The sequence below is a fragment of the Raphanus sativus genome, chromosome 1, assembly GCF_000801105.2.
Source record: "Raphanus sativus cultivar WK10039 chromosome 1, ASM80110v3, whole genome shotgun sequence".
In the NCBI taxonomy this organism is placed as follows: Eukaryota; Viridiplantae; Streptophyta; class Magnoliopsida; order Brassicales; family Brassicaceae; genus Raphanus; species Raphanus sativus.
Genome location: NC_079511.1, coordinates 20,858,841 through 20,873,186, shown reverse-complemented (window position 1 = coordinate 20,873,186; position 14,346 = coordinate 20,858,841). Strand labels below are relative to the sequence as shown.

The 14,346-nt window shown below is 31.7% G+C and overlaps 2 protein-coding genes across 2 annotated transcripts; both read left to right on the top strand.

The window, feature by feature from the left end:
* Positions 1 to 634: 634 nt before the first annotated feature.
* On the top strand, positions 635 to 1,822 carry LOC108856565 (uncharacterized). Its single transcript, XM_018630401.2, has 2 exons — positions 635 to 863; positions 966 to 1,822. The coding sequence occupies exons 1-2, from the start codon at positions 660 to 662 to the stop codon at positions 1,716 to 1,718; spliced, it is 957 nt and encodes a 318-aa protein (XP_018485903.1). The 5' UTR covers positions 635 to 659; the 3' UTR covers positions 1,719 to 1,822.
* Positions 1,823 to 9,717: 7,895 nt separating this feature from the next.
* LOC108805526 (hexokinase-like 1 protein) lies at positions 9,718 to 12,393 on the top strand. The gene is made up of 9 exons (XM_018577499.2): positions 9,718 to 10,105; positions 10,283 to 10,433; positions 10,517 to 10,702; positions 10,768 to 10,842; positions 10,924 to 11,076; positions 11,156 to 11,251; positions 11,350 to 11,480; positions 11,677 to 11,758; positions 11,841 to 12,393. Exons 1-9 carry the CDS (start codon positions 9,813 to 9,815, stop codon positions 12,165 to 12,167), a joined length of 1,494 nt encoding a protein of 497 aa, XP_018433001.1. The 5' UTR covers positions 9,718 to 9,812; the 3' UTR covers positions 12,168 to 12,393.
* The last annotated feature ends 1,953 nt before the right edge of the window (positions 12,394 to 14,346 follow it).

Below are 14,346 nucleotides of genomic sequence, written 5' to 3'. Positions count from 1 at the left end.
TTATCTCAGTGACCACTATCTAAGAAAATACAAATTGATCTTACCCGTTAAATTTTGTCGACCAAGATCTAACTGTTGCATTGATCAGTCTCATCTTCTTTATCCTAATGACCACTATCTAGAAAAATACAAATTGATCTTGCCGTTGAATTTTGTTGACCAAAATCTAACCGTTACATTGATCAGTCTCATCATCTTTATCAATGACCATTATCTAAGAAAAATACAAATTGATCTTACCCATTGAATTTTTTCGACCAAGATCCAACCATTGCTTTAATCAGTCTCATCATCTTTATCAATGACCACTATCTAAGAAAAATATAAATTGATCTTACCCATTGAATTTTTTCGACCAAGATCCAACCATTGCTTTGATTAGTCGCATCATCTTTATGTCCCTTACCACTATCTAAGAAAAAAACAAATTGATCTTACCCATTGAATTTTGTTGACCAAGATCTAGCCGTTGCATTCACAAGTCTCATCATCTTTACATAAATTATAATTATCTCATAAAAATACCAAAATATCTCTGAATTTTTGTGGCCAAGATGTAACAATTACGTTTGCCTTCACTTGTCTATAAAATGTATACTTCTCGTTGAATGATCACACCATCTTGTATTTATTTTCTTACCATTAATATTCCTTTTAAAATGGCCTCAATTCGCTCTCAATCATATTCTATTGAAGAAGATAAACACTTATGTCATGTGTATCTTGATGTTTCTCAAAATCCAATCATAGGGATAAACCAATCAGGCGATCAATTTTGGACAAGAGTTCAAACTGAATATGAAAAATCTGAGATTTCTCTTACCCAACCAAGACCGAGAAGATCTTTGCAAACCCAAGACATTGTAAGTGTGTATAAATAGATTAAGGTTGTATTTGCTCCTACTTTATTATTTTTTATGTTTTCTAACTTATTTACATTTTTCTCTTTCTTAATATAAAATCAGTTAAACCAAGCGAAGATGTTATTGACACAAGAAGTCAAATACAAGAAAGGGTTTAAATTTGATCACGTCTGGCCAATCCTTAAAGGTATTGAAAATTTTTCAAATAACCACAGCAACAGATCAATTGCATTCTCAGTAGAAAGTCGTAATGCCAAATCGTCTTCATCAATCCAAGATGAGTCATCGCCATCCATTGGTATGAATTCCTTCGATCTAAATTTAAATAGTGAAGAATCCAGTGGTAATTTATCAAAGAGACCAATGGGTGTGAAAAAAGCAAAAAAAAAACAACACTCTGATGAACAATGTAAACAAATGATGGAGCAAAATGATAAGCTTCTAAAAGCTATGGTTAAAGGTACTTCAGAAAGAAACGAAATTAAAAGACAGAAAATAGAGTTACAAAGAAAGAAACATGAGCGTAAAATGTTACTCGCGGATTTGAGTTCTATAACTGATCCAGCAAGACATGCGTATATTGAAAATGAAAGAACGATGATTCTAAGTAGAAGAGCACCAACAACCCAATATGAAGAACACGGAGAAGGTTCTCAAAAACAATATCATGGATCCCAATATCGAGCATATCAAGCTCAAGGAGACCAAGCTCAAGGGGATCAAGCTCAAGGAAGTCAAGTTCAAGGACAACAACCTCAAGATGAAGACCCAAAATCACCAAGTGAGCAACAAGATTTTTCCCAGTACTATAATTTGCTTAGCGGAGGCGGAAATGGATTTCCCGGAATTTATTAGATTATTATTAAAATTTATATTTTGTGTGTTTTATGTGTATTTTTTTAAAATTATGTAATTTTTGTGTGTTTGATTTTAATTGATAATTTTATGTGTGTTTAATTTTAATTATTTGTATTTTTAATTGATGGTATTTATTTGTATTTTTAATTAATTTGCTTATTAATATATGCTAAAAGTATAATTAACTGATATATATTCATTTAAATATATTATTTTAAGATAAAAGTAAGAATAAAAATTATTTTAAGTTTCGGTGTTTTGTGAACAGTGTTACACCAAATATGGTGTAACACTGTTCACAAAACACCAAAAAATTATTTATGCCGTTGGGTTTGTCGTTCGGTTGGAGAGTGAAGCACGTCATATTTGACGTTTTGCCGTTCGATTGGAGTTACTCTTAGATACTTAGTATTACACATGTCATTTATTAAATGGTTTATAGTTTTAGAAGTCTTTTTAATTTTATAAATAAATAAAATGTTATCAAATAATAATTTTAATTTTTGTTTAGAAACTGAGTTACATACTCACCAATAAGGTTGCTCTTAGCTCTAGGTATGAGGTCTTATGGATCCACTTTAAGAGCTTGGGCAGCAGCAACAAGATTTGGAAAAGGAATTGATTGTGATTTTGAACCTGTTCTTTCTGTGACCTTGCAAGGCTAAATACTCATGGGTAACCGATAGCCTTGATTGTGAAATATCAATTGCTTATTGAACACTGTGAATTGCGCAAAAATAGGATACTAATACACAACCTAATAAAAATATATAGAATAGAACCTAATGAGATAGAATAAAATAGGTACAAGAAACCCCAAACTAAATAAATGGGCTTATTAATGTTTCAAAATCAAATAGATGTATTATCATAATCTCGAGCGGTCAGCTGTTAACTGATTGGTCACAGGTTCGAATTAGAGGGGAAGTCAGACTTCTGAAACTTGAGTGAAATATGAATAAAATATTAATAAATAACAATTTACTAAATATAACTATGAAATAATAATAACAAATTAAATAAAATGTTATTTCAAATCTTTCTTCTAATAACGTGTCTTATCCGGAAAATGGATATCCCACGAAAATATTTGGATTTTAATCCTTCTTCTTTTTTCTCCATGCGAATCAACCCGTCGGGTATGAATTTTACTAATCAGTAATAATAATGTAGTTTCTTATACTGAAATTTCATGAGAAATAAATGATTTAATTTTCTGGTCAAATAAAATTACTATGGTTTGAGAGATAGGCGGTGGTTTACCATGTGGCGGATGTCAGTGTTCGAGTCCGCTTATCTCCAAAATGTTGGTCTCTAACTAAAAGGGTAAATGTTTGAGCTTGAGAAGCTTCTCGCCGTGTAGGTCCAAAAATACAATTTTTAATTTTCTTCTAAAAAATACAAAATTGAGATTTTCTAGAGCGTGATAGACTTCTTACTATTAGAAGACTGGATTCCAGAAAAACTAAAAGAAAATTCTGTATTAGTCGAGGCAAATCTATTATAACATGGAGTGTGAATCAAACTCACATTTGAATTGAAATTGAGATACTGAAAACGGATATCTCTTGAAAATATTTTGAGTTCAATCCTTAATTTTTATTTCCACTCAGATCAACCCGCCGACTTGGCTTATAGATTCCATTTTTAAATGTATACGCCTTTTTGTGTCAATTTGAAATTGATAAAAAATTCCTAAAAAAGTAATTTTTAATTATATGTTTGTTATTTGATATGAAAAAAAAATATTTGACTAATCTGGCTGACACTGAATTTGATAAAATGAAATGATTGAATAATTGAATAATAAAATTATTAAGGAATAGCCGTTGAATGAGAAAAGTCTTTTGGTTTGATTAATCTTCCAATCAAAAACTTCATTTCAGTATAAGATATTACTAGAGATTGACACGCACGTCCGCACGGATATTTGTTCTTACATTTTTATACATCAATATTTATTTTTCATAATTAGTGTTATATATTTTAGATGTATCATAATGTAACTAATTAGATTCAAAAGACCTGTCGAGAAAAAAAAAGATTCAAAAGACCTAGACCGAATCATGTAATATGGTTATTTTTGGTACATATATTCAAATCCATTTTAGATACATTGGTTATTTAGATATTTATAGGTTCCTATACATTGAACCGAACTCACCCTAACCGAGAAGGACCCAACTCAAAACCCACACATTAATTTATAATATTCAAGCATGGCCAAATTTCTAACTAAAAAAGTAAATGTTTGAGATTGAGAAGCTTTTGGCTGTGTAGGTCCAAAACACACAATTCTAAAAATAAAAAAAATGAGATTTTTCTGGAGCATGATAGACTCCTTCTTACTATTAGAAGACCGGATTCTAGAAAAACTAAAAGAAAATTATGTATTGGTCGAGGCAAATCTATTATAACATGGAGTATGAATCAAACTCACGTTTGAATTGAGTGAGATACTGAAAAATGGATATCTCTTGAAAATATTTTGAGTTCAATCCTTTTTTTTCCACTCAGATCAACCCGCCAACTTGGCTTATAGATTCCATTTTTAAATGTATACGCTTTTTTGTGTCAATTTTAAATTGATAAAAAATTCTTAAAAAAGTAATTTTTAATTATATGTTTGTCATTTGATATGAAAAAAAGATTTCACTAATCTGGCTGACATTGAATTTGATAAAATGAAGTGATTGAATAATGAAATTATTAAGGAATATCCGTTGAATAAGAAAGGTCTTTCGGTTTGATTAATATTCCGATCAAAAACTTTATTTCAATATAAGATATTACTAGAGATTGATCTGCGCGTCCGCGAGGATATTTGTTCTTACATTTTTATACATCGATATTTATTTTTCATGATTAGTGTTATATATTTTAGATGTGTCATAATGTAACTAATTTGATTCAAAAGACTTGGACAGAATCAGATAATATGGTTATTTTTGGTACGAATATCCAAACCCGTTTTAGATATATTTGTTATTTAGATATTTTTAGGTTCCTATACATTGAACCGAACTCACCCAAACCTAGAAGGACCGAACTCAAAATCCACACGCGTGGGGCCTAATTTCTAATTAAACAAGTAAATGTTTGAGCTTGAGAAGCTTCTGGCCGTGTAGGTCCAAAAACACAATTTTTAATTTTCATCTAAAAAATACAAAATTGAGATTTTTCTGGAGCGTGATAGACTTCTTACTATTAGAAGACCAGATTCCAGAAAAACTAAAAGAAAATCATGTATTGGTCGAGGCAAATCTATTATAACATTGAGTGTGAATCAAACCCACGTTTGAATTGAAATTGAGATACTGAAAATGGATATCTCTTGAAAATATTTTGAGTTCAATCTTTTTTTATTTCCACTCAGATCAACCCGCTAGATTCTATTTTTAAATGTATACGCTGCCTTTTTGTGTCAATTTAAAATTGATAAAAAAATTCCTAAAAAAGTAAAATTTTAATTATATGTTTGTTATTTGATATGAAAAAAAAGATTTGACTAATCTGGCTGACATTGAATTTGATAAAATGAAATGGTTGAATAATGAAATTATTAAGGAATAGTCGTTGAATGAGAATGGTCTTTCGGTTTGATTAATCTTCCGATCAAAAAAATTATTTCAGTGTAAGATATTAACATTTGTATACATTGATATTTATTTTTTATAATTAGTGTTATATATTTTAGATGTGTCATAATGTAACCAATTAGATTCAAAAGACCTCGACTGAATCAGGTAATATGATTATTTTTGGTACAAATATCCAAACCCGTTTTAGATACATTAGTTATTTAAATATTTATAGGTTCATATACACTTGACCGAACTCATTCAAACCGAGAAGGACCCAACTCAAAACCCACACATTAATTTATAATATTCAAGCGGGGCCTAATTTCAAAATAAAAAAACGATACCCGAAAGGAACAATGGATAGCCAATATTCATGCCTAACTGATTTTATAAACTAATAAAAAGACTATTTCTATGTGTTTTGTTTAAATTAAGTGAAAAAGAAAGAATTTTTTATTTAGTAAAATATTTATACGGAATGAAAAATTAAGTGATAATAAATGTAACATATTTTTATTATTTAATTTAAGTTATTATTTTATTCAGAAAACATGTCTTTAAATTATGTTTTTGACTATATAATCTTTCACAGATTGAAACTAAAATAAGAAATATTTTAGTAAAACAAACTAAACTGAACGTTTAACCATATGCAAAACATAATTATTTTTACATTTTTGATTTTATAGTTGACACAAAGTTAATATTGATTAAATAATAAATAAAAATTTGTACTATTATTATTATAATAATATAATTAATTATGTGAATTATTGTTAAGATAATATAATTACTAAAATTGTTAAACTAAGTGAAATATGGCAATACAATTAATGTAATACTATTATTCATGTTTTCAAACAATTCTCATTTTTACTATTAAACATGTTTCCAAACAGTAATAAAATATACTTCGGTTTTAATAATATACTAGATTTTAACCTGCACGCCCGTGCGAATGTATATTTCAAAAATATATATCTATTTATTTTTCATGTCAATATAAAAACTGGATATAAATTTTAAATCTGAAGAACCGATCACGATCCGAAAGAATAATACCAAACTCGAACCAATATTGATTAAATATCCAAATTATTCAAAATTTTGATATTTAGACAACCGAAATCATAACCAATTCTAACTGAAGTATTTTGGATATCAAAATGTATCCGAAAAAGATTTATATATATTAATAATTTTTAGTTTTAATGTAAAAACATCCAGAATATATATGATACTTTTAGGTTGGTTTAAATACTTAAAAATATATAAACATAGTCAAATATAAATATCTAACATAGTGAAAGTATATTCAAAACAGCAAAAATATTTATAATAATTATTGATTTTTGATAAAAAAAATTTAACCAAACCAATTTATATGTTAAGTTTAGGTATTATGATACATGTTACTCATATTTATATACAATATATTATTTTATTTATAGATTTTAAGAAATTCAAAATATATAATGTTTTTTAAAAAATAATTTAAATGGGTTATCCGAACCTGAGTTGAACTCGCAAAGATCCGAATATAATTCGAACTGAAATTTAAAACTATCTGAATAGGGCTGAAATCTTTGACCCCGGAAACCCAAACAGATCCGAAACAAACCCGAATGGATACCTGAACGCCCAGCCTTAGTCATAATTCGAACTGAAATTTAGAAATATATGAATGAGGCTGAAATCTTTGACCCTGAAGACCTAAAACCCAAATAGATCCAAAACGAACCGGAATGGATACCTGAATGCCCAACCCTAGTCACTATCTATCTTATTAAAACAGAAACATTACAACTTCTTCTATGTGGATTTTAAAGTTGGACCTTATGTAATTAATGCTATATTAATCTACTTATTATTAGACATGCCTTTTTATAAATAATTAATATCAACCATTACTATAGTTTTTCACTTCTTACCTTATTATTATATCCACTACGCATGTTTCCTTATATTGCATATATTTTACTACTCTCTCTGTTTCAATATGTAAGTAGTTTTGCCTAAAAGCACAAATTTTAAGAAAGTTGTTATTTAAAATATATATATAATTTAATCAATGAATTCAACCAATTTTAAAAAACCTAACATTATTTCATTGGTCACACAATATCCAATAAATGAAAAATGTGCATTGAAATATGTAAACTACTTATATTGTGAAACAAACTATTTTTGGTAGAACTACTTATATTAAGAAACAAAGGGAGTATAAGCTAGATACATCCACTAGCATATTATACTATAAGATAGATTATTAATAATAAATCTACTAACATATAATACTATACGACAGATTACTAATAATACAATATATTATCTGTATTTATTAACTTCATCTATCAATATTAACAATACTATGAAGACGACTAACTCTATACTTTGAACCTATAAACCATGATATACTAATTTATAACAAAAATGATATTACTGTTACAAATTAGTTTTTATAAAAATTATTTATAGCAGCAATTTGTTATATAAGATAAATTTAATCATAACCTAAATCTTTTTTTTCCTGTTCAGAAAAAAAAACCTACGAATATATACCATTAAGTTAGCTAAAAATCTTCCGAATAAATAGTAAATCTCACCAACCCAGAAAAATGAATTAAAAATATAACAAAATATATTATGTTTGAAATTTAGCTCACTAGATCGGGTATAAATCTGTTCATTTCAGGTATGAGTTCTTCGAGTTCTCAACATTTGGATCTAAGTAGGTATTTGGTTTTTTTGTCCGGGTCGATTTTCTGTAGTTCCGGATTATTCTAAATTTTTATATTATAAATCTTAAATAATATATAACATGTATATAAAATATGTGAATCAAAAGATAAATCCGCACAGGCGCGCGGGTCATGATCTAATTATGTATTATATATATATATATATGTCATCATATAATTAATTGTATTGATCCATCATATAAATAATCATATAATTAATAGTATGTGATATGTACCATTTTATAAATAATCATATATATTATATTCTTAAAGTTTAATGTGAAATATAAAAATCATAATTTAAGTTGGTGTATGAAATTAATCTTTTTGTTGTATTTTTCTTATATATACTAAAACATTTTTAATAATGGTTAGTGAAAAATATTTTAGTAAAAATAAAATTTTGAATATATCCATATTTTAAATCAATTTTTGATATAAATCAAAAATAATTATCTTGATTTGAAATATGTATATAAAAATTAAATTTTATTTTATGATTATTTTAGACAAAACAATGTTTTTAGATAATTAGATTAGTCCATTTTGTACATTTTAAAACTGATATAGTGGATTTCCAATTTTTGTTAATAACATAAGCCATTACTTTTTTTTTCTTGACATACTTTTATCCATGTTTAAAAATTTTAATTTTTTGCATTAGTTTTCTATGAATTATTATTAATTTTATGATTTTTTTTTTGAAAATTGAACTCTTGAAATTTTTATATTTGACTAAAATAAATAAGGTAATAATAATGTTATTAAAAATTGTTTTATATAATATACTATTTATATTTTAGTTTGTGTTTTTATTTTCACGATAAAGAATCGTAAATAAAAAAATTTAAATATAGTGACAAAATTGTAAATAAAAACAAATATATAAAGAAGATTGTTTAATTTATTGTAAAAATGGTTAAATATTTAAATAAAAAAGTATTAAATATGTTATTCATGTTTCTAAATAGTTCTCATTTGTTATTAATTTATTGAAAATACAATGATTAAATGTGTAAATAAAAGAAAGTCTACATCTCTACTATCTATATTTCCAAACATATCTCATTTATTCTATTATCTTTGTTTCCAAACAATCCAATTGTGTACTTCAACTTTAATAGTATAGATTGTTATTAATTTATTGAAAATACAATGACTAAATGTATAAATAAATGAAAGTCTACATCTCTACTATCTATATTTCCAAACATATCTCATTTATTCTATTATTTTTGTTTCCAAACAATCCAATTGTCTACGTCAACTTTAATAATTTAATAATATAGATAGACTCACATATTTTCTTATCGGTTAAACTTTATGAGTCATTAACCTCTATTTATTAAGATACCCTCATTAATTAATACATGAAGTGTTGTAGGTTTGCCCGTCTTTATATTTGCTAGCCTAAGCTATCGGAAACACGAAAGGTCAACCAATAATAGATGACACCGTCAGGGGTAAACGAGAATACTTGCCACAAGCGATAACTTTGATTTCTCCTAATCAAAACACACAAAAAATGAAAACAAAAATGGGATTTGAAAAGAAATGATAATAACAAAGTTTTTAGTTGAAAGCCCATTGTTTTATGAGAACAGTCTCAAACCACTAGTCATAAAACCACTCATTCTACTAAGTCCTATAACTAATTAAAGCCGACATGAGCGAAATAATCAAACAAAGTAGCAACTTGACAACAAAGAGTAGTTGACTTCTAACTCGTGTCCCCTTACAAAACCAGAACCAAAACTTAGACAATAATGTCACTCATCACATTTGCTGCTTCCCCTCTTGTTATTACCCCAACCGTTAGATCTTTCACCTTCACACCACCTCATCGTCGCTCCAATCACACCGTAATGTCCGCCGTCCGATCTGAGACCACTTCAACATGTCCTGTTCTGACCAAGTTTCAGAATGACTGTGCCACCCCTACCCCGTTCTTACGCGAAGTAGCCAACGCCCTTGCTGATGACATGCAAGCCGGTCTAGCTGTCCATGGAGGAGGAGATCTCGAGATGATCTTGACTTATGTCGACGCTTTGCCTTCGGGGTCCTTTTTATTTCCCTCTTAATCATTTCATTATGCTTTGTGATCTAAACATAATTTAAAAGTTTGACTTCTTGCAAAACAAGTTTGAGTTTGATCTTCTTAGGATCCTTTGAGTAATGTTTTTCTCTTGTAGTTACACGTTAGACTCACCAAGAGAACTTGATTAATCGCTTGTAGGAAGGAGGAAGGTTTGTTCTATGCATTGGATTTAGGGGGAACAAACTTTCGGGTGCGTAGCGTACAGCTAGGAGGAGAGGAAGAACGTGTCGTAGCTACCAAATCTGAACAGCTATCTATTCCTCAAAAGCTTATGATTGGTACAAGTGAGGTAACGAATGACTCAAATCCTTTTTTTTTTAATACATCAATGAGTGTTACTAATCAATAAGGTTCTGTGATGAATGTTTTCAGGAACTCTTCGGGTTCATCGCTTCGAAGCTTGCAGATTTCGTTGCAAAGGAGGAGCCAGGGCGGTTTAGGTTGGAACAAGGGAGGAAAAGGGAGATCGGGTTTACTTTCTCCTTCCCTGTGCATCAAACCTCCATTGACTCAGGAACGCTTATCAAGTGGACTAAAGGCTTTAACGTGTCTGGAATGGTGAGTTCATGTTTCTGTTTACCAAGTTGTTATTTAAATGTGGTAGTTAAAAATGTTGTTTGCAGGAAGGTAAAAACGTGGTTGCCTGTTTAAATGAAGCTATGGAAGAACATGGACTTGATATGCGAGTTTCTGCTCTCGTATGTCTCCTTTTTACTATTAAAATTAATAGATGGATAATTCTTGTCTTGTGGGCATAGTAACCTTGTTGATGTGTAAAGGTAAATGATGGAGTGGGAACATTAGCTGGAGCAAGGTATTGGGACAAAGATGTGATGGCCGGTGTGATTCTTGGCACTGGGACAAACGCTTGTTATGTTGAGCAGAAGAATGCAATTCCTAAACTCCAAAACAAATCTTCTTCTGGCACAACGGTATCATTGATATTGATTTTCTTATATGTACATAGTTTTGTTCTGTTCCCCTGCTTATACTTTTTTGAATTTTAATTAGATCATAAACACAGAGTGGGGAGGTTTCTCTAAGTGTCTTCCACGAACCATTTTTGACCAAGAGATGGATAAGGAAAGCTTAAATCCTGGTGAACATGTAGTAGATCTTTCTCATGCAACATTATGTTTTTGTTTTTGTTAGTGTATGGTGTCACCAATTCTTATAGTTGTTAATTTTTTTATGTGTGGATGAAGTTATATGAGAAGATGATCTCAGGGATGTACCTTGGTGAAATTGTAAGGAGGGTTTTGCTTCATATGTTTAAAGCGGGTGAATTGTTCGGACAATCAGTTCCTGTCAAACTATGCACTCCTTTTGCAATCAAGTACTTACCATCTCTCTCACTATCTTTCTCCAATTAAACCCATTTCTCTATAAACTTTCCCACTTCAAGGTACGGTTTGGTTTGGTTTGGTTTGTATATCTTAAAACTGGCTGTTGATTTTAGGTATGAAAATCTTATGTATGCTTTTTACTAGTAGTTTTTATTTATTATAATTGGTATATTGATTCTGTAATAGGAGCCAGGATCTATGCAAAATGCAAGAGGACAATACAGATGATCTTTCAAGTGTTGGATCAATCCTATACAACATTTTTGAGGTAAGTTGTTAATATATAAAGAAAAACAATCACGTCTATAGATTGGATCAATTTATTGACTCAATCAAGATACTGGAAACAGGTAGAGGCGGATCTGAAGGCGAGGAGGAGAGTGGTGGAAGTGTGTGACACAGTAGTGAAACGCGGTGGACGTCTAGCAGGAGCTGGTATAGTGGCAATTCTGGAGAGGATTGAGAGAGAGACAAAAAGACTGACTTCAGGTCAAAGAACCGTTGTGGCTATGGACGGTGCACTCTACGAGAGGTACCCGCAGTATCGACAGTATATGCAAGATGCACTAGTTGAGCTTCTTGGTGATGACCTTGCAAGGCACGTTCATATTAAACATACCAAAGATGTGTCTGGGCTTGGTGCTGCTCTTTTGGCCGCTACTAACTCCATTTATTAGTAGTTGCACGTCTACTTCGTGAGTAAAAGACTTGGTGCAATACTGCTGCTCTTCTTTTTCTTCTCTTTTTACTTCATGAGTTAAACACGCATTATGTTATCTCTAATATATAAGAATTGTTAAATTCAAGCTCTGTATACTATGCCACTAAGTAGAGGTGGTTTATTCCACATAAGCTTTAGCTCATTTTTATATCAAGTGAAAAACATAGTGGTTTTCATCTCTCCTTGTATGCTTAACTAATTTATGATTCAGCTATTGATTGTTAATTAAATTCAAATCCAGTTATTTGGTGTATGTTTCTTGTAAACTGAGAAAGAAGATGATGAGAATGTTCTGAGTTTATTCACGTCGTGTATGTTACATATATACTTGTTACAATGTGATCTCAGCATACGAGATTCTCTGTTATCCAATATCTATCAGAGTCTATCTCAACAATATATATCTCAACAACTAACTTGATCTCCAAGACTCATATCACACCAAACCGTAGACCGGTTTGCCATAACCCAACATAACCATCGCTAACACTCCCCCTCAAGTTGGTGCATGGAGGTTTTGAACACCCAACTTGGACAGTAGATAGTGAAACGCAGGCGCCCCCAAAGCTTTAGTCATGATGTCCGCTAGCTGCTCTGTTGTACGCACATGTCGTGTCACAATACTCTTGTCTTGGACTGCATCTCTAACACTGTGACAGTCAGCTTCAATGTGTTTCGTACGCTCATGAAACACGGGGTTAGCTGCAATATACAAGGCCGACTTACTGTCACAGAACATCACCATAGGCTCTGAGTGTTCGACACCGAAATCTCGCAGAAGCCGTTTGAGCCACTTAAGCTCACGAAGCGCCACTGCCATGGACCTGTACTCTGCTTCAGCTGAGGAGTGAAACACTGTGTCCTGCTTCTTCGTCTTCCAGGAGATAGGAGAATCACCCAACAACACAATAAAAGAAGATAATGAGCGCCGGGTCTTTGGACAGGCTGCCCAATCTGCATCACAGAACACTCGAAGCTTCAGGTCACTCACAGCTTTTAGCATAATCCCTTGTCCAGGACATCCCTTTAGATACCTCAACACACGAACCAGTGCATCCCAATGAGCTTCTCTCGGATGCTGCATTACCTGCGAGAGCACATGCACTGCATAGCTGAGCTCTGGTCTTGTTATAACGAGGTACACAAGTTTGCCGACAAAACGTTTATACCGCGCTGGATCCTTACAAAACGGTCCTTTGTCAGACAAAAGCTTATGGTTCTGCTCCATTGGCGTTGATACTGGTTTGCATCCAAGTAGACCAGCCTCTGCCACTACATCCAATGCATACTTCTTCTGAGTCAAGAACATCCCTTGCGGTCCTCTTGCAATTTCTATACCAAGAAAGTACTTCGCTTTCCCCAAGTCTTTCATCTTGAAGCAGTTACTCAAGTGTTCTTTAAACTTCACTACCATCTTCAAGTCGTTACCTGCGATTATCAAGTCATCTACGTACACGAGAACACGCAGTGATCTATCGCCTTTGATGTATGTGAACAGAGAGTAATCAGAGTAGCTCTGTTTGAAACCGAATTTCTTCAACGCAGTGGTCAGCTTCTCGAACCAACAACGCGGAGCTTGTTTCAGTCCATACAAGGACTTTCTCAAGCGACACACGTTCCCTTCTCCACATGTCTCGAACCCTGGTGGCATTCTCATGTAAACTTCCTCTTGTAGATCTCCGTGTAGGAAGGCATTGTGCACGTCCATCTGGTGCACTTCCCAGTTCCTAGCAGCGGCAACTTCTAGTAACGTGCGAACCGTAGTTAACTTCGCTACAGGTGCGAAAGTCTCATCATAGTCCCTTCCTTCCACCTGCCTGTTTCCACATACAACTAACCTCGCTTTGGGTCGTTCCACTGTTCCATCGGAGTTAAACTTGTACTTATAAAGCCACATACATGCTAGTGCCTTTTTTCCTTCAGGTAGCTTAGTTACATCCCAAGTTCTTTGATCCTCAAGAGCTGTTACTTCTACCGCCATTGCTTCTCTGAATCGTGGATCCAGCATAGCTTCTTTGAAGTTTCGTGGCTCTCTCACTGAGGATATAGCTGCAAGAAATACTTGATGCTTCTCAGAGAACACTGCATCGCTAACATAGCTTGAAATAGGATAAGACGACGTACCTTGGACCGTA

Bases quoted from the DNA above. Each gene is read 5' to 3' on its own strand.
- LOC108856565 (XM_018630401.2), top strand. From the start codon at position 660: ATGGCCTCAATTCGCTCTCAATCATATTCTATTGAAGAAGATAAACAC. The intron at 864-965 runs GTAAGTGTGTAT...ATATAAAATCAG, and splicing joins CTTTGCAAACCCAAGACATT to TTAAACCAAGCGAAGATGTT.
- LOC108805526 (XM_018577499.2), top strand. From the start codon at position 9,813: ATGTCACTCATCACATTTGCTGCTTCCCCTCTTGTTATTACCCCAACC. The intron at 10,106-10,282 runs GTCCTTTTTATT...AATCGCTTGTAG, and splicing joins GTCGACGCTTTGCCTTCGGG to GAAGGAGGAAGGTTTGTTCT. The intron at 10,843-10,923 runs GTATGTCTCCTT...TGATGTGTAAAG, and splicing joins ATATGCGAGTTTCTGCTCTC to GTAAATGATGGAGTGGGAAC.